The sequence below is a fragment of the Anabrus simplex genome, chromosome 1 (genome assembly GCF_040414725.1).
Source record: "Anabrus simplex isolate iqAnaSimp1 chromosome 1, ASM4041472v1, whole genome shotgun sequence".
Classification (NCBI taxonomy): domain Eukaryota; kingdom Metazoa; phylum Arthropoda; class Insecta; order Orthoptera; family Tettigoniidae; genus Anabrus; species Anabrus simplex.
In genome coordinates this window covers 1,219,131,196-1,219,150,947 of record NC_090265.1, presented here as the reverse complement: position 1 = coordinate 1,219,150,947, position 19,752 = coordinate 1,219,131,196, and the positions used below count along the sequence as shown (strand labels likewise).

Sequence of the window (19,752 nt, the reverse complement as noted above, 5' to 3'; positions counted from 1 at the left end):
CAGATAACAACCATATACGTACATAGACGAGAGAAGTGTCACCACCAACTACTCTGATATTAAAACCTATCTTGCTACATCAACTTAATTTTCGAATTTTACTGACAAGAGTTCTCATAACATACCAATACAAAGTATATCAACCATAGAACATTCTCGATATTCAACTTAATCAACACATGAACTACAAGAGGATTGAAGAATGAATGCAACGCAACATGAACTCAAATTTTAATAGACGTTTTATAACATCCATGTTTTAATGTGTTTATTGTGCTATATATTTTTAGTGTCTTATGATGTGCCATATATATTTTAATGTGTTTATGTACTCATGTCCATGCTCAATCAATAGGTTTTAGTTTATTCTAACCATCACTACTTTTAATCAGAGCTTTAACGCAACATACTGCAATATATCTTACTTCCATTTTTTATCAGACATCCGGATGCTCTTAAGTAACTGCTTTGTAATTTATCCCATGACTGTAAATTTGTGTGCTAGCTGATGATGGCCAAGATAGGTCGAAACTGGTACTAGTGTAATAATTCATCCACAATAAATGTATTGATCGGTGGAACATTTTTCTTATCTATTACATTGAATCCAATCAATACGGAATATGAAACTTATAAATAATAATGTCTGCACATGGTAGCTGAGGCCACACGAATATTATTATTATTATTATTATTATTATTATTATTATTATTATTATTATTATTATTATCTGTGACACTTGCCATACAATATACATCCCAGAAATACAACCTCGCAAGTTGAGTGTTGGACAATAAGATTTCAAATGCAAGATGTACCTCACTTTTTCTCATGATTTCTGAGGAAATATACATAATATAGAAGAGTAAATACAATTCAAGCCTATGTTGCTAAGATCATCAAAAGTAAACAATAAATGTGCATTTTTAGCAATAGGATATGAAAATACTGACCTAAGAATTTCATCTATCTGATCAGAATTCAAGTCCCTGAGTTCAGTTCCATGAACAACAGCAGCTTTGGCCTCACGTGGATTCACTTCAGAAACAGGGATGTTCAGACGTTGTGCTATGTCCTCCACGGTCTCATTACCTTTGAAAGAAAATCAGAATTTACAAAGGATGAACCCAGATTTCTTAAAGAGGTTTTCTTAAAAATGGGGGAAGTTATGACAAAATAAAATGTTTTTGAAAGTGGAGCTTTTCATTTTTCTTTATTACAGGGAAAGGGAAGAAATTCATAAAGGAATTAAAAAGGTCAAATAAGTAAATCTAACATGTTGAATAATTTTATCTTCTTAGCCTCAATTACATGCAAATACAAAGCCAAAAAAGTGAAGAGACAATCACAACAATGCTCACCTTCTGAAATAATTCCTACAGACTTGGCAATAGCTTTGGCAGTGATAGGATGGTCACCAGTGACCATGATGACCTTGATACCAGCAGATCGGCACTTGGCAACAGCATCAGGCACAGCGGCACGAGGGGGATCAATCATAGACATGAGACCAACAAAACGAAGACCAGACAGTGGGAAGTTGGGGTCGTCAGAATCAAACTTGAATCCAAGGGGGAACTTGTCGGATGGCAACATATAGTCGCAAAAACCTGAAAAACAAAATAAATGCAACATCAATTATTATTATTCTATTATGAAGGAGAAAAAACATAAATAAAACTTATAAGTGTTATCACAGGGTATAATATACCAAAATACAGGGTCCGGTGTAGGTTAGTTTACTGATCATTTTCGAGATTCATTACTGAAGATGATATATTGTATATTATTGATGTATCATGCATGGGGATTGTTGACTTCCTGGCAGAGTTTTCATTTGGGAACATTTTATTTTCTAATTTATTGTTACTGCATTAATTAATTGATTAATCCATTAATTCATTAATTATTATAAGAAAACTCGCAACTGGTCAGTGAGTGTGCTACTTGCGCAAAAGGGGTGGCAGTATGACCACAGTTTTTCTGAAGTGAAAGCTGATTTTGAGAAACTATTTCCTTATTGTGGAATTCCAAGATTTTATGCAATTTATAAGCTTAATAATAAGTTCCTGGCTCGTGGTGTGGGTTACTGCAGTCACAAGTAGTCCAGAGAGTGAGGATACCTGTTGCCATGGAATAGGAGTGGGCATCTGAGACATACAGTATTCTGAGTCATGGCCCCACTTGTGATCAGGTGGCTATACAACCCACCATGGTCCTTAACTTGTTAAAGGAGAGATTTTCACTGGGACTGCATATGTACAGTAGCATCCTGCTCCACAGATATTTTACCCAAGCATACTCAGAATGTTTTAAGCAAGCCTTGGATCTACAGAAGTAACCGAGTCCCACTTCCATTTGGCAGGTGAAGAAAACCTTGGAAACAACTTTACAAACGAAATGGAATTTGATGCGGAGCTATTAATAGTAATTGGGCTTACGGAAGAAAGAACGTAGAACTGGCTGAGTCAGCCAAGAGAGTGTGCCTGGAAGGTGTTAATTAGTGTGTTTAGTGTTAGTGTGTTTAATGTAAACACCATGTAAACGGAGACTCAGTCCAGAATTGAGTCTCAAGGTCGATACAGTAAAATCTAGGATCATATTCAGTTCGAACTCAGTTTCATGTAAATGTGGATTGTACAGAGAACATACTGAAAATGTTTATTTTGTTGAAAATATTTTCCATAATAGAATTCGTGCTATTAATGTTCATTCATAATCTATACCCGCTTGAATATTTACAGACAACAGAACCACAAGAAAATGATTAGTCATCCATAGAAGTGCATTTAAAACATCCATAATTAACATAGCAAGAAAAGTTGGATTGCAAATTTCATATGAAATAACAGAAATAATGCCAACCTTCCCTGTTACAGCACCAACCATTGTGAATAAGTTTAAATATCTTGGTGAAATTATAACTTGGAACACCAATGAAAAATCATCAATAGAAAGCAGAACATTTAAGTTAAAAAAAGCACAACGAATTACATGGCCAACGTACAAGGAAAAAATCTCTTTCAATAAATGCTAAACTTCAACATTACTGTTCCATCATTAAACCTGAAGCGACTTATGCTTGTGAAACACTATTTAAATTGAACACCAAAGCAACAACTGATACACTGCAAAAGGTTGACAGAAGGATACTCAGAACAATCATTAATAAAAAACATCAGATGGATGGACAATGGAGATTACTGCCTAATGCAGTGGTTTATGGGGAAAGTGAATCTATAATAGATACGATGAGAAAAAGAAGAATTGCCTTTTTCTGTCATCTTTCTAGATTAAATGATAATAGGATAATAAAACAACTATTTAATTACTTTTGGAAAAGTAAAACAAAAAACAATTGGTTTAAAGAAGTTCAGAATGATTTAGAAGAGCTGAATATTACAATGAAGCAAATTGAAAATAGAGAAGAAAAAAGGATTCTCAAGAACAAACAAATAAGATTGTCATTAAAAACTGTACAACACAAACAATATGTCATATCTGATGAAGAAAGGGCAGCCAGGTCAGCCAGAATGAAGAGGTTTTGGGAAAGGAAGAAGATGATGCAAGCTAAATCTTCAGTTAATTCTTTGTTAACGTAAATGTATTTGGATTTGATTTAAGTGCTCCAATGTGGGCGTAAACTATGTAAATAAATAATAAATAACTTATTACGCTACTTCACTTCGCTAGGCTATTTAAAAGGCACCTTTGAAAATAGAAACATAGTTGATCACGTCACTATAGGTTATTTAATGTTAAAAACTTCATAATTGGTCCGTATTGAAAAAAAAATTTACAATTAAGAGATGAAAGTATATGATTTTCCACCTGTTCAATACAAATTCAAATGTGATATACAATGAAATGTCACATTTTGTTCATAAATATTAGGGACCAGTTTCGGCATGTCTATGCCATCATCAGCCTAAAGTTAGATACACAAGGACACAAGTAAATTACACATGTCAATACACAAATAAACTTTCTAACATATTGGCAATTCATAATAGCGTTGATATATACAAACTTTTCTACTCTCTTTTACAATGTAACAATACTGGACACTGTTACTAATTTTATTTACATGAGTATTTTTATGTGATGTCTTAAATTTTAATACTATAGGAATGTCAATACCCCAAATTTTTATTAGGTGTATAAGCTGTTCAGACAGAAGTGTTTTAAAAGACATCTTTTGTTATTTAACACACAATTGTAACACAAAACATCACTAGGTAATAGATATCACAGAATTGTAAATAGATCATTTTACCTTATCGTAAATTTTATAAGAGGTATAATTGAGAGTTTTTATACATTCAAAATTTTGTATATATCAACGCTATTATGAATTGCCAATATGTTAGAAAGTTTATTTGTGTATTGACATGTGTAATTTACTTGTGTCCTTGTGTATCTAACTTTAGGCTGATGATGGCATAGATATGCCGAAACCGGTCCCTAATATTTATGAACAAAATGTGACATTTCATTGTAATATCACATTTGAATTTGTATTGAACAGGTGGAAAATCATATACTTTCATCTCTTAATTGTAAAACTATAGGTTATGCTGATCAAAGAATATAAGTAATATTGATATTCTATGATTCTATGTTATTCTATATTGTTTATCTCTACATTTCTGGATTAAATACAATATGTAAACCAGAATCATATTCAGTACTGGTAAATGTACTCAAGTCAATTTCAATCCCCATGTAAAAGTAATAAATGATATTCAGGTAAGGGGAGATACTGAGGAAGAGACATGAAAATATAAAGTAATCTTCATAGGTCTTAAAAAAAAGGGAAGGGCAGAGTGTGGGTAGGACTGTTCATGAAGAATACTACTGCACACAAAATAGTTTCTGTTAAGCATGTAAAGGAGGAAATATAGAGGGTAGATTTAGCAGTTGGAGGAATTAAGAAGAGAATTGTCTTGGTATGAAGCAATGAGTGACATCATAATCAGGGTCAACAGCAAGCATAGGATGGTACTAAAGGGTGATTTCAATGTGAGAATTTGAAACAGAATTGAAGGATATGAGAAGGTTATTGGTAAATGTAAGAAAGATATGTGAGCTAACAGGAAGTATGGAAGTATTCAAGTATGGAATCAACACTTATGAAGACATTCTTCAAGCATAAGCTATTCACTGCTACACAGGGGATCCCCCTGTGGATGGGGGGCGGTAGAATAACACCCACGGTATTCCCTGCCTGTCGTAAGAGGCGACTAAAAGGGGCCCCAGGGGCTCTGAACTGTGGAGCGTGGGTTAGCGACCATGGGGACATGTTTCGCCCGTTATAAGTGCATCATCAGCCTTTTTACACTCATAACTAAAAGACAAAAATCAGGATCCTGATTGTTTTGGTCAAAATATAATATTAAGAATGAGTATTACAAAATATGAAATTGTTATTTCTTAATTGATAATTTACAATTAAAGCTTGTTTAAAATGTTTGCGAAGAAATGAATAATGTTGGTGTGATATTGCACTGTGATGAAAAATGTTATAAAATAAACAACTAGTCTATATTCACATAAGAAGATCTATGGCTAAATTTGAATCTTGAGTTGCAGTATCAATGTAAGAGTGAAATTCGATTAAAAGCAACCCAATTTAAATTTGAAGAAAAAGGTCCATTTTAACCTTAGTAGCTTAATTAATACTACATTGAAACTATCTTATTGGAAACTTGTAATATTGAACTATAGTATGGTGCTGTGTAGATGATAAAGTTGTTGGATCCATTAATCTCGTTGTTTACAAAGTGGGTCCACGGTCTTCATACTTTTGTTGAAGAAATAATAAAAAGTTCACAACTGAATGTTGCCGTGTAGGTCTTTACTAGCTGGAGTGGTTATTTTCTCTTATACTGATAGTTAAATGGGAACATTCTTGCTTGTTGTTGGCTATAGCTTTAAATATAGATTAACAATTCAGAAAAACAAAATCAAAGGTTAAGGGAAAGGAGACATGGAGGTGGACAGACAAAATAAAAAAAGAAATAAAAGAATGAAATGGATAAGGAAAAGCAAAAAATGTATCAGATGGATGAGAATAAGATAGAAAGGTTACATATGGAATACAAAAGATTGCAACTACAGGTAAAGAGTATCAAGGAAGAAAAGGAGAAATGTTGGGGAGAGTTTACCAACAAAATTGAGCAAGATAGTCGATGAAATCAGAAACTATTATACAGAGTAATAAAATCTAAATAAATAAATAAATAAATAAATAAATAAATAAATAAATAAATAAATAAATAAATAAATAAATAAATAAGGCATTAGAGAGAGAAGATGGATCCATAGTACATGACGAAAAGGGTCTTCAGAAAGTGATGGTAAAGTATTTTGAAAAATTGTATGAGGACGACTGCTCGGAGGAAGGAGAAAAGAAAATGAAAACAATAGATGGAGAAAAAGAAGAGAACCTGATAACATGGTTGGAACTTGAAAGGGCACTGAAAACAATGACCAAAGGTAAAGCAAGTGGAAAAGACAAATTCAATGCGGATATGATTAAGGCAGCAGGAAGCATTGGACTACAGTGGCTATACTGAGCCCTGAATGCCATATGGAAGGATGAAAGGATACCTGAAGATTGGCAACAAGGAAGCATTGTATCATTATTCAAAAGAAGGAAATAGGAAGAAATGTGAAAAATTATAGAAATATAACCCTATTATCACATGGGCTAAAAATAATGGACAAAGTTATAGACAAAAGTCTGAGGGATATAATAGAAACACAGAGGAAGAACAATATGGCTTTAGACCGAATAGATCAACAATAGACTTGATATTTACAGTGCGAACGATAATGGAAAAACATCTGGAAAGGAACAAGGAAATCATATTCGTATTGTTGGATTTGGAAAAAGCTTATGGTACAGTTAAGAGAAAACATGTGGGAATGCCTACTGAAAAGGAATGTACCAAAATCATTAATTAACAAGATAAAAATGTTGTATCATGAGAGTAAAAGCAGTGTACAAGTGGGAAGTGCTGACAAACATTTTATACAAAAAAAGGTCTCAAGCAAGGAAGTGCACTGTCGCCATTACTGTTTATTACATTGATGAGTGAAACCATAAAACAAGTAAAGCAGAGTATCAGTTGTGATAAAGTGAATGTGTTTGTATTTGCAGATGATGTGGTGATTTGGGGAAAGGGAGAAAAGGAAGTACATAGGAGACTGGACGTTTGGAATGAAAATCTGAAGGAGTTTGGAATGGTAATTAGTAAAAAGAAAACTGTAGCCATGCATTGTGGAAAAGAGAAAATGAGAAGCCAAGTGAACATAGACTGAGAACAGTTAGAGAATGTAGAACAGTTTACATATCTGGGTAGCATTATTACAGGAAGTAATGAAATCAACCCTGAAATTAATAACAGACTAAGGTGCAACATTTTATCAAGTCAGAGAGCTTTTATGGGATGACAAAGTACTCAAGAGAATGAAATTAACATTATATAAACAGTATTTCATACCAATTGTAACATAAGGACTAGAAATGCTGGTAACTAATAAGAGACAAGATAGTAAGATCCAAGCAGTAGAAATGAAATTTTTAAGAATATCAGTTAAAAAGACAAGAAGAGATAGAATTCAAAATATTAAAATCAGAGAAGAGCTAAATATAGAACCATTAGTACAGAACATACAGAAAGCAAGACAGATGGTTCGGACATGTAAAAAGAATGGGAAAGGAATGGGTAGCAAGAAGGGAATTGGAAAGAGAAGTTAAGGGAAAGAGACCAGTTGGAAGACCGAGAAGAAAGTGGATGGATCAGATTTGGAAGGACATTAGAGAAGCTGGATTGGCTGTGGTGGAAGTAATAGAGCAGGAAAAGTGGAAGGACAGAAAGGAGTGGAGGAGGCTTGTTACCTACACCCGGGCGACTGGAGAGGTACATTAATGATGATGATGATGATGATGATGATGATGAACTATAATGTCAACTACTGCAAAGCTATTTGAAAGTATTCTTTTTGAACGAATAATGAATCATGTAAAACCTATTATTTCTATTCGTCAACATGGTTTCATGCCAAGTTCTACCACCACAAATTTAATCCAATTTTCAGAGTATATTTCAGAGTATTTGGATGAGAGAGGCCAAGTTGATGTTGCATTTACTGACTTTCAAAAAGCTTTCGACAAAGTAGTAACCCCTTAGGTCTTAACAGAAATTCAGACAAAGTCCCATTCCACCCTCATTTCTCCTTCAAGGAGAACATGATATACTTTTGAAGAAAATCGACTCTCTAAATTTCTCTCAGGGCTTTTACTCCTTGATAAGATCTTACCTAGTTAACAGAAAACAATATGTGTGTTATAAAGGACATTCATCTCACAATTTTATAGCCAATTCAGGTGTACCTCAAGGGTCAAATCTAGAACCTTCACTGTTTTTAATTTTTGTGTAAATGATGTTGTAGATATCGTGTCTAAGTCTGAAGTATGATCTGAAAGCATTTTCTTCAATTAAATCCACTGATGACTAAACATTTACAAAATGATATAAATGCTATTTCATTGTGGAGTAAAGAAAATGAATTACCATTCAATGTAAATAAATGTGTTAAAATGTCTTTTACAAGATGTCGCCAGCACATCGGGTATACTTATAACATCAACGGTTCAGTCTTGAAAGGAAGTCAAACAAGAGATTGATTCAGGTATTCAGTTCAATTTTGATTTGAAATTTGGAAGTCATGTTGAATATATAGTTAATAAAGCCTATAAGAATTTGGGTTTCATATTTCAAAATTCATTAAATTTTCAAAACGTTATTTACTTTATACAACTCATTAGTAAGAAACTAAAATATGGTCCTATTATCTGGAGTCCTTCAGACACTAAGTACATCAAAGTGATACAGTACAAAAGCCGTTCTTAAAGTATGTGTACTGGAAATAGTCACACGAGTACCCGACATTTCTGTCCTACTCCACAATGTTATCACACTTTGGTGTTAAAACTTTATTCCAAAGACGTAAAAAGTCCATGATGTTATTTCTATATAAAATATTGAATAGCAAAATTAATAATGAAAATTTATTTGGAAGTATATCATTTTACGTTCCTTGGAAGTCTGGCAGGTTCAATAATTTATTTTACATTAAGAAATGCCACACAGAAGCCCATAAGAATTCTCTTAATAAAATTCTGAAACTTTATAATAAATTAAATATATATAATTTGGATATCTTTTTCATGAATCAAATCAACCTGGAATGGGTATGTGATAATTTCCTGTAATACACATACTGTTGAATATTATCTCCATTTTCTGTAGGCCCTACATGTCTTATTTCATTCTTATAGTTGGCTAAAAAAAAAGGCTGCAGTGCATTAAAAGCACCAAGGCACTAGTTCAAATGACAGCGCCGCACAAACTCCCTCCCTGCCTCCTTGGCTGCCAAGCAGGCTCTTTCCTATATACCCAGGATAATTTAAATCAACAAACACAGCTAAGCCCCAGGTCTATCCGGACCAATCCTGTGCCACTACAAAAAATCTTGTCAACAGTTAGAATCACTACTAATAATTGTTACAACAAAATAACACCATGCTGCGGAGAGTCAACAGCAGAGATGCTGTGAGCTTTACTGCAGGGCGAAGAGGCAAGATCTACTAAATTTATGGCTGGAGACTTACCAAGCACTCTCTCTCCAAGACCACCCAATTCCAGGTATGCATTATTGAAAGCTTCCTTCATTTCCTCATCCAGCACCTTCTCCTTGCCACCAATGAAAATTGTTGAACAACGGTCCAGGATTCTTTCAGGAGCACCCTTCATTACCATGAGGTGACGAGGATCATTAGGATCCTCCGTTTCATGGATTGATACTTGGTATTTATTGGTGGAGTTGAATGGAATCTCGCATACTTTCTTGTTACGCTTACGGATGGACAAAACATCTCCCAAAGCCAATTCCATACATTTCAGAAGAGCAGCTTCTGATGCATCACCATTCACTTCTCTGAAAAGAAAAATAAATTCCAAAATACATCACAATGCCCTATTCAGATAATTGATATTTTTCAAAAAAAGAGCAAAACTATATGCACTCTTCCATTATTTATGAAGTAGAAATAAAAGAACAAGAGACAAATCAAGACATTCAAAGAAAGATAGGAACATGAATAGGAACACACGACAGGTCAATGTGGGAAGAGGGAGCAACATACAGAGAGAAGGATAAACACAGAAACCCCATCTCCAGATCTTCACACACTGCCATCCTCAAATAGATCTGTTCTCTCAGCAATTCCAGTTTCTTTACATCCATTTCTTCTCGTAGTCTACTGAATGGACACATGCTCTTCAGACTTTTGTCAAAGAGGAAAAAATATTTTCAGCAGTACTACACCTACCAGATGGAATATTCCCTCACAGCTTGTGAATAAAGTAAAGGAGATTTACAAGCAAGTTACAAGCGTGAGCTTCAAACGTGCTGATAGACTGTATTGTGGTTTGAGCTCAGGCAACATTCATTACACACAGAAGATGGGACTTGACGGTATCTAATGGCTGGGCTGACAGATTCAAGAATCAATATGACCTAGTTTATAGATGTGTGGGAGGTGAAGCTGCTGGCCTGGATATTGATGCTACACTGTGCAAAACTACTGAAACATGGAAAACTACAATGCTTCCTGCAATTTTGAAAGACTATACTCCTGACTATGTTTTTAATGCAGATAAACGGGGCTGATTTTTCATCTTCTTCCAGATAAAACCCTGGATTTTAAGGGTGCAAAGTGTCACGGCGGCAAACTTAACAAGGAAAGGCTTGCAGTTCTCCTGTGCTGTAATGAAAGTGGAACTAAGACTAATAAGATGGCACCACTGGTTATTGGAAAAGCACTCAATCCGGAAGGTTTCAAGAATGTGCGATCTTTTCCATACAAGTACACTTCCAACACGAAAACGTGAATAACTCCCACAGTATTCGAACATTTCTTATGCGCATGGGATGCAAGGCTTGGCGTAAGTAACAGGAAAATTGCACTCTTCATTGATCTTTATCTTAATAAAATTGGTTTGTTAGCTTTGGAAAAATTCAATCGCAGGCATGGTGAATTTTCTTCGACTGGTATCCTACTTCTAGGATGATGGGCCGGTAATGACAGTAATGACAAAGATCAAGTCTGGACTGAGCGAGTTGGCCGTGCAGTTAGAGGCGCGCTGCTGTGGGCCTGAATTTGGAAGACAGTGGGTTCAAACTCAACTGTTGGTAGCCCTAAAGATGGTTTTCCATGGTTTCCCATTTTCAGACCAGGCAAATGCTTAATTAAAGCATCAGCCGCTTTCTTCCTACTCCTAGGCTGCCTTCATCCCATTATCCCCGTAAAACCTACCTGTGTCAATGCGACGTAAAGCAAACTGCATTGTTCAAGTGCCTGGATTCATTTCACGGTTCCATCTGACTGAACAGAATGGACGTTTATCTTTAAGATCATAGTGTCGTCCTCAGTACAACATGTGTATTTAAAATTTAATCTTAATTGGATGTAATGTTGAATATTGACTGGGATGATAATCAACACAATTTCGTACAATTTATATATGGTATACAAAACTTGAAAGTGTGGTTTTAGTTAACTGCATGTAACTGATAAGTTAAAAATCAATTTCAACATGAAAACCACTATAAAAAAGAATTCTTTCTAGAATTTAAGGGATGAAACAAAACTTACTTCTTCAGAATTGGAACACCATCTTGGCCACCCTTGAATTCAGCTCGATTACACAGAGTAGCAATGCGAGCAAGAGCCTTGAATCCTGGGCTGGTTCTGTCATACTGAACACCTGAAATTACACATCTGCCATTAGAACAAGAAGAAAAAAGTTAAAAAGCTGGTTTGACAAGAGAATGTGTGTAATGTTTACGAAGTTTATTTTAAAAAACTGTGAGTGAGTAACCACAACTATATTTTGACTACACACAATAAACCTCGTGATGATTCAGTATTGACTTACAAATCATTAAATATTGAAACCTAAGAGAAAATTATATATTTCCACCTTTCAATACACTGTTAAAGAAAAGACTTTACACTATTAAATGTCCTTTTTACCAACAACACTAACAATTCCTTTTAACGTGATAAGAATATAACAAGACGACTTCATTTTTACATAATAACACAGTGTGTATTTAGCATTAAGACTCGCAAGTGGACTTTTTAAAATCATCGTGCTATATTTTAATGAACTTTTATTATGTTTGACAACACACTATTTCCTTTACGCATCATATTTTTTCTAGAAATGTTTTAGAATGTCTCTTGTAAATTTATTTGTTAGCCAGCTGATGATGATCGAACGGGAACAGAAACGTGTTCTGGTGTTATGAAAAAAGTTTTTTAAAATTATTTATCAACAGTGTAAAGTCTTTCTTAACGGTGTACTGAAAAGTGGAAAAATATAATTTTTTCTTAGGAGTCTATTTTTAATGATATTTTGACTAGTTATTTTCATTTCTACTGAAATATACAATTTTCAAGTTGTATGGATGGAAGAACAAGGAATGTATAACAAGCTCATGGTGTAAATTATATCAGTCTACTGTTCAATCAGGAATCACTGAATTGAAAATATTCTTATATCATATACTGTAATTGGTGAAAAAAGAAATGTGATCTACAAAATCCAAACACAGAAGTCAAAGTTTGGGGGGAAGCTTCCTTTGCAACATCTTTGAAGGAAACGTTAAAAAAGAGGGGGAAGGATAAGCAATCAAAAGAGTCTCACTGTATTTTCTCGCATAATTAAAGCACACTAATTTTTTTTTTTTTGTTCAAAGTTAGGAGAAAATGTTTTGTGTATTTGACACACCCACTTTCTCAGTGATTGATTACACTGTTCTGGTGCATTTTGAAATACCGGTGTCAAGCAGCAGACTTCCGATCGCGAAACCTGGCATTCCAAGCACTGTGAAACTTTCTGTTATCACCTGGCCATTGCACTACTTTAGTTCAGCGAGTGAATCAGGACAGACCTGACTAGTGACGCTCTATTCCAGTCTGGTAGAGAAAGATTTTATGTGTGTTTTGGGTACATGCGCGTTTCGTGATCTTAAAACTGTTTGTTGATCCACAATGAGCAAGTATTGACGTTTTATTTCTTTTTTGGCATGCGGCCTCAGAAGAGGCCTGATGCAGGACTTTCGAGTTGACACTATAGTTTACCTGCTCATCTATGAGGATGGGGTCCTAACTAATGATGAACTCTGATGAAGATGGCACACACCCACCCCTTGAGCCATCGGAATTAACAAATTAAGGTTAAAATCCCTGACACGGCTGGGAATCGAGCTCCTGGACCAAAGGCCAGCAAACTAACCATTTAGCCATAGTGCCAGTATTCAAGTAATACTGTATCATATAAACTCTCAGTGATCAGTTACGCTGCAAAACACGGGAATAGGGTAGTAGGCCAAAAGTATTCAATGTCACAGTACAACGTACGCTTCTAGCGGAAACAGAAAACTGTACTTCAAGCAACCATCAAATCTTGGAAAGCATTTCACAGCCCAAAAAAGTGGAAAATTTCTGGAAGTAGAGAGGATCTACAGATATGAGATTTTGTTATTCAATGGTGGATATGTAGTTTCCCACAAAATGCTGTATTTTGAAAGAAAAATAGCTGTAGCACATGGGATCAGTATCTCAAATGTTAAGGTTAGCCGAGGTTGGATGATTACTGTAACTTTATGACGAGAAGTGCACTTCCCCTTCCATGATCATCATTATGCCAAAGAATGCCACACAATTTCAACCAAAAAGTCTTTGATTTTAGTCGCTTCTTGATTGGGAAGAGTAAAGTGAAAAAATATCTGCTTTCCCAAATAGGAAATGCAGGATCAGACTAATCAGCTTGGACTATGCCACAAAATTGAACAATTGATATGAAAGGGGATTGTTATCGTATGCACTACTGGAAGCGAGAAACAATGCTGTATTGTACTGCTTATTGTAACAACTGATGGTAGAAAGCTTACACGTTATATTGTTCTGAAATGAAAAGCAATGCCGGAAGTAAAATTTCTGCGAGGGATCCACGTTTGTATCCAAGAAAGAGGGCGTATGGATAAGTCACTCGTACAAGATTTTGGTGAAATCGAGCGGGGTTTTTCCTTCGATGCCCAGTTCTCCTCATGTTGGACAGTTTTTGTGGCCATCTGATAGAAGACACCAAGAAATTCTTGGAAGCCATGAAAACCAATTTGGCAGCAATTCCTGGTGGAATAACATCTGTACTTCAATGCTTTGATCTTTCGATAAATAAACCATTTAGGGACAAAGTGCGTAAACTGTATCAGTGCTGGATGGTGGAAAGTGTGCACGAACTTGCTCCAATAGGCAAGAAACCACTGGTGGAACTCCTTTGCGAGTGGCTACTGCACACTTAAGACTTCATTTTTTCTCGAAGGTGACTGAAAAGATGTTCAAGAAAACTGGAATCTTTAATACATTAGATGGGACGGAGATGACTTCTTGCGGAGATATATGGGCAGTTATAGCAGCAGCAATTCTTGCTGCAGTGTCAGTAGCGATGTCAAAGATGGTAGCCTATAAAAGGCAAGACATTTTGCCAGTATGTCATTATTATTTACGTGATTGGTACTTAATTCATATTTATTTTACTACAGGTCGCATTACCAGTTCATAACAGGAAGATTATTTTCCAGTGTCTATAGTTCAAACCCATGTGTTCAACTTGCCTGATGAAGGACTTACATTATTTGACTGTTCAGAATAAATGCCTAATTTGATGCCAAATGACATTAACTGTGAATAAGTAAAACCAATTTTGTATATAGCAGAGGTGCGAACTTTTGAAGTGGATTATCAGTAATCACTCCCAGACCCCCGCCCCTAAAAATTTTCCCAGTCAAGTCCAAAGCAAGCTCCTCCCTTCTCACCAATGACACCCTCTTTTCTCCTCCAGTCAGCAATCTATTCTTAAGTATATCATATTACTCAATAACATTTGCGCACTACTTGTTAGCTTGGAGATAATACATTCCTTGTAGCTTGTTTTGCACCCAGCACCTGCTTTACAGTGTACATTATCTTGAAGCATCCTTCGCACTGTGATGACATTTTTGCCTTCTGAACCATAACCAATTTCAGTATAGATGTGTTTAGGCCTCAATTCTGGCTCATTCTTTCTATCATCATGATTTTCACAACGTACATGGGAAGCAAAATAAAGTGACAATCCTATAATTATAGCTACCAACTCAAAAGCATTGAAATGAGGAGGGTTTAACAGAAATGCTCGAAATGATATAACATTTTAACTTCTGTTCTTATTCTCTGCAGAAAATGTTTTCCTTGATAATGTCAACTTTTCCGTAATCATTTCCCCTTTGACCATAATGCCGTAATTGTGAGGTGAAATCCATAATCATTACTGACAATCCATAGTAGCTGGCACCTCCGGTAGAGTAAATCTAACGTTTCTTAAATGTAAATAAATTCTACATAAAATTTCAAGATATATAAATTCCATGAATAATTTAAGTGCCCAAAATTTTTGCTTGTATTTTCATTTTTTAAAAGGGCATTAATTATGTGAGAATACAGTATTTTAGAAACTTGACTACTGGAATAATCTGCAATACTTATTTGTCTGTAAAGTCATAAAGGGCTAAAATGAACTGCTCAAGACAGAACCCTGTGGTTGTGGCAACAAAACTAAGCTTGCAGAGCACGAATAAAAAAATCACATATCCTAATATGAATATTTAAAATTACAATAATTACTAGGATGCCATGTCCCAAAATACTAATTGCATTACATTAAATTTAATAGATTTTATAAAAGGTACAATGGAGAATGACAGAGTTAACACTTTGAAGACAAGCGTCGTGTGCCGTACGTCGATGGTAATATTCCATGGAGGTCGAGCAACATACGCTGTCAAGTTTTTTTTTTCTTTTTTCCTGCTATTGGCTTTACGTCGCACCGACACAGATAGGTCTTATGGCGACAATGGGTCAGGAAAGGGCTAGGACTGGGAAGGAAGCGGCCATGGCCTTAATCAAGGTACAGCCCCAGCATTTGCCTGGTGTGAAAATGGGAAACCACGGAAAACCATCTTCAGGGCTGCCGACAGTGAGGTTCGAACCCACTATCTCCCGAATACTGGATACTGACCGCACTTAAGCCACTGCAGCTATCGAGCTCGGTCTGTTGAGTTCTAGTGCTTATATATTCGCTTCAACGTACTACAAACGTTAGCAGAGTGCTCAAACACATTCTGAAGTGCTTGTAGTTCATTCAAAAATACCAGGTAGCACCACATCAGAACCTAATTCTATTACGATACAAAGATGGTACTACCGAAGCAGCTTGGTCTCGCGTATCAACGACTAGAGCTAATTTCTACAATTAATGTAATTTTTTAATTTCCCAATGATTAGTATGTATGTTACACGTAATAAATCTCCTTGTAGACTGTATTGGACATCAGATTATAAACATTAAAATAAGAAATAATAATTTACACCACCTTTCCCATACTTATCTTGCCTTATTTTTTGGATATACACATTACAACTGGTGTTAGTTGGGACATGTTTCGCTTAACTGTCGTAAGCATCATCAGCCAAAATAAGTCTTAGCCTAAATTTAGGTCAGGGCCTGAACCTAGTGGCCTTAAAAGTATATGGTACCCTAAGATTTGCATTTACATTATAGAAAATCACTCCACTACCAGCTCTATGTTGTACTTTGATGTTTTAACCTCTGTCAACACGAGTGTGTACTTTTTTCTCTTAGCCATGTCGAACATTGTTAGAAGTTTTTACACTAGTTTTAAGTCCACCCAGATTTCACTCCCTAAAGCAAAGTTGGTCTGAAAACAGACCGATGTAAAGATAGTTTCATCCAGGAGATCACCTCCTTCTTACAGAATAATGTTTATCGCAACTGCGAGCTCACTGCATTAGGCTTTACTGCACCTTGATTCAATCTCACTTACTATACTACCATCCTGGGACAACACACATAAATACTTGAAATTATCTACCTGTTCAATTCTCTTGGATTTCCGACCTACTGACACCAATTTAGTCTTCGAAAGTAACTTTCATATCATACTCATTTCACCTGTTTTCAAGTTCCAAGATATTGGACTGCAGGCTTTTGGCACAACCTGCCATTAAGAACAAGTCGTCAACATAGGCCAGGCTGCTTAGTACATTTCCACCTAACTGAATCCCTCCCTGCCACTTTATACCTTTCAGCAGATGATCCATGTAAACTACGAATTACAAAAGTTAAAGATTACAGCCTTGTCTAACCCCTGTAAGTACCATGAACCAAGAACTCATTCTACCATCAATTCTCACCACAGCCCAATTGTAAAAATAAATGTCTTTGATTGATTGTAATAATCTACCCTTAATCCCATAGTCCCTCAGTACGGCGAACATCTTTTCCCTCGGTACCCTGTCGTATCCTTTTTCTAAATCTATAATCTATCAGCTTTATTGTCCATACTGATAGTTTGAGCACACAAATATAAAGGATGAGAGTTTTCCATGTAATCAACACTTTACATAATAAAGTGTCTAAAATCCTTCAATCACATTAAAACACAGTACCAGTTTCAACCTGTTAATTAGGTCATCGTCAGCTGCTGATGAACCTGCTTATTCAATAATGAATATACAATATAAAACATTTAGACTAAACCTGAATGCCACATATTCCAATAAAATATAATGCTATAATGTTAAAATTTATAAAACAGGGTATGTCAAGTTTAAATATCTTGTGCTGTAATCCCCACATTATATCTAATGGTTGTACAAGGTAAATCCAAAAGTGCATTCTTGTGCTGCAAATATGCGGAAGAATGTTATGTTCAGTAGTCTATGAGGTTCTGTACTTGTTTTATAGGCACTTATGCTCATCCTCAGTTCATTGTATTTATTTCACTTCAGGTCGTATCGTCGGCTCATAACGAGAAGAGAACTTTCCAGTGGTAATTTTAGACACTTCATATAATATTAGGTGGAAAACTCAAATCCTCATACTTGTGTGTTTCTCTACATCTACCAAACAAACATAACTGTCTATTCCTCTCGTAGCATTTTTTAATTATCTGGCGCATACTGAAAATCTGATCCTGACAGGCCCTCTGTGGACTGAAACAACACTGGTTTTCATCCAACTTCCTCTCAACCACTGATCGCACCCTCCCTTCCAAGATGCAAGTGAATACTTTGCCTGGTATACTAATCAATGACATACCTTGACAGTTGTTGCAATCCTTCCTGTTTCCTTGATTATAGATAGGTGCGATTACTGCTTTTATCCAATCTGAAAGTACCTATCCAACACTCCATGCTATTTTTATTTATGTAGCCATTTCATCCCTGCCTTCCCACTATACTTCACCATTTCAGGTCTAATTTTATCTATTCCTGCTGCTTTATGACAATGGAGTTTATTTACCACCTTATCCACTTCCTCAAGCATAATTTCACCAGCATCATTTTCCTCCTCCCCATGAGCTTGGTTGTTTGCGACACCGCCATCTTTTACGTTGAAAAGATTTTCAAAATATTCCCTCCACCTGTCCAGTGATTCCCTGGGATCTATGAATTCACCTGAATTACCCACAACACTGTTAATTTCCTTTTTCCCTCCCATCCTAAGATTCTTTATTACTGTCCAGAAAGGTTTCCCCTGCTGCTTGACTTAGCCTTTCCAGGTTATTACCAAAATCTTCCCATGACTTCTTTTTGGATTAAACAACTATTTGTTTTGCTCTGTTTCTTTCATCTACGTACAATTCCCTATCTGCATCAGCCCTTGTTTGGAGCCATTTCTGATGAGCCTTCTTTTTATGTTTACAAGCTGGGCTCACTTCATGAATCCACCAAGATGTTCGCTTTTTCCCATCTCTACACACAGTTGTTCCTAGGCATTCCCTTGCCGTTTCTACTACAGCATCCCTGTATGCCACCCAATCTCTTTCTATATGCTGAACCTGCTTACTGTCCACTGTTCGGAACTTCTCCCTAATCATATCGATGTACTTCTGTCTAATTTCCTCGTCTTGGAGATTTTCTACCCTTATTCGTTTGCTTCGTTTGCAGACAGATTTCAGCTTCTCTATCCTAGGCCTGAGATACTTGGTTCACTACAGATCAGATAGTGGTCTGTATCATCAAAAAAATCCCCAGAAAGACTGTAATTTCCTACCAGATTTCCTGAATCCGAAGTCGGTTAAGATATAGTCTTATGGATCTGGTACCCCTACTCTCCCATGTGTAGCGGTGAATAGCCTTATGCATCAAGAATCTATTCGTAACTGCTAAACCCACACTAGCACAGAGGTCCAGCAAATGCTTCCCATTCCTATTAGCTTCCATATCTTCCCCCATGTTTACCAATCACACTTTTGTAGCCTTCAGTTCTATTTCCAACTCTTGCATTGAAATCGCTCATTAGCACTCTCCTATCCTTGCTGTTAACTCTGACTACGATTGTCACTCAATGCTTCATAAAACTTGTCAACTTAATCCTCACCTGCACCCTCACATGGTGAATACCATATTTCCTTGCATAATTAATGCACTTTTTGACCGGGGGGGGGGGGGGGGAGGAGGATTGGATGCGTAAATTATTCATGGAATTTAGATATTAAAAAGAATATTTACAAATTAAAAGAACATTTAAAAGAACACATCAAAT

At 35.8% G+C, this 19,752-nt stretch overlaps 1 protein-coding gene across 7 annotated transcripts in view; it reads right to left on the bottom strand.

Annotated features, from left to right (window-relative positions):
* Nucleotides 1-19,752, bottom strand: part of Atpalpha (sodium/potassium-transporting ATPase subunit alpha) — a 324,453-nt gene that overhangs the window by 99,814 nt on the left and 204,887 nt on the right. For all 7 annotated transcript variants that reach the window (XM_067137567.2, XM_067137572.2, XM_067137569.2 and 4 more), the window contains 4 exons: nucleotides 11,730-11,841; nucleotides 9,684-10,009; nucleotides 1,363-1,611; nucleotides 955-1,093 (listed from right to left, as the gene is read on the bottom strand). In XM_067137567.2, coding sequence (XP_066993668.2) covers nucleotides 955-1,093; nucleotides 1,363-1,611; nucleotides 9,684-10,009; nucleotides 11,730-11,841 — 826 coding nt within the window. The remainder of the gene's footprint in view (nucleotides 1-954; nucleotides 1,094-1,362; nucleotides 1,612-9,683; nucleotides 10,010-11,729; nucleotides 11,842-19,752) is intronic.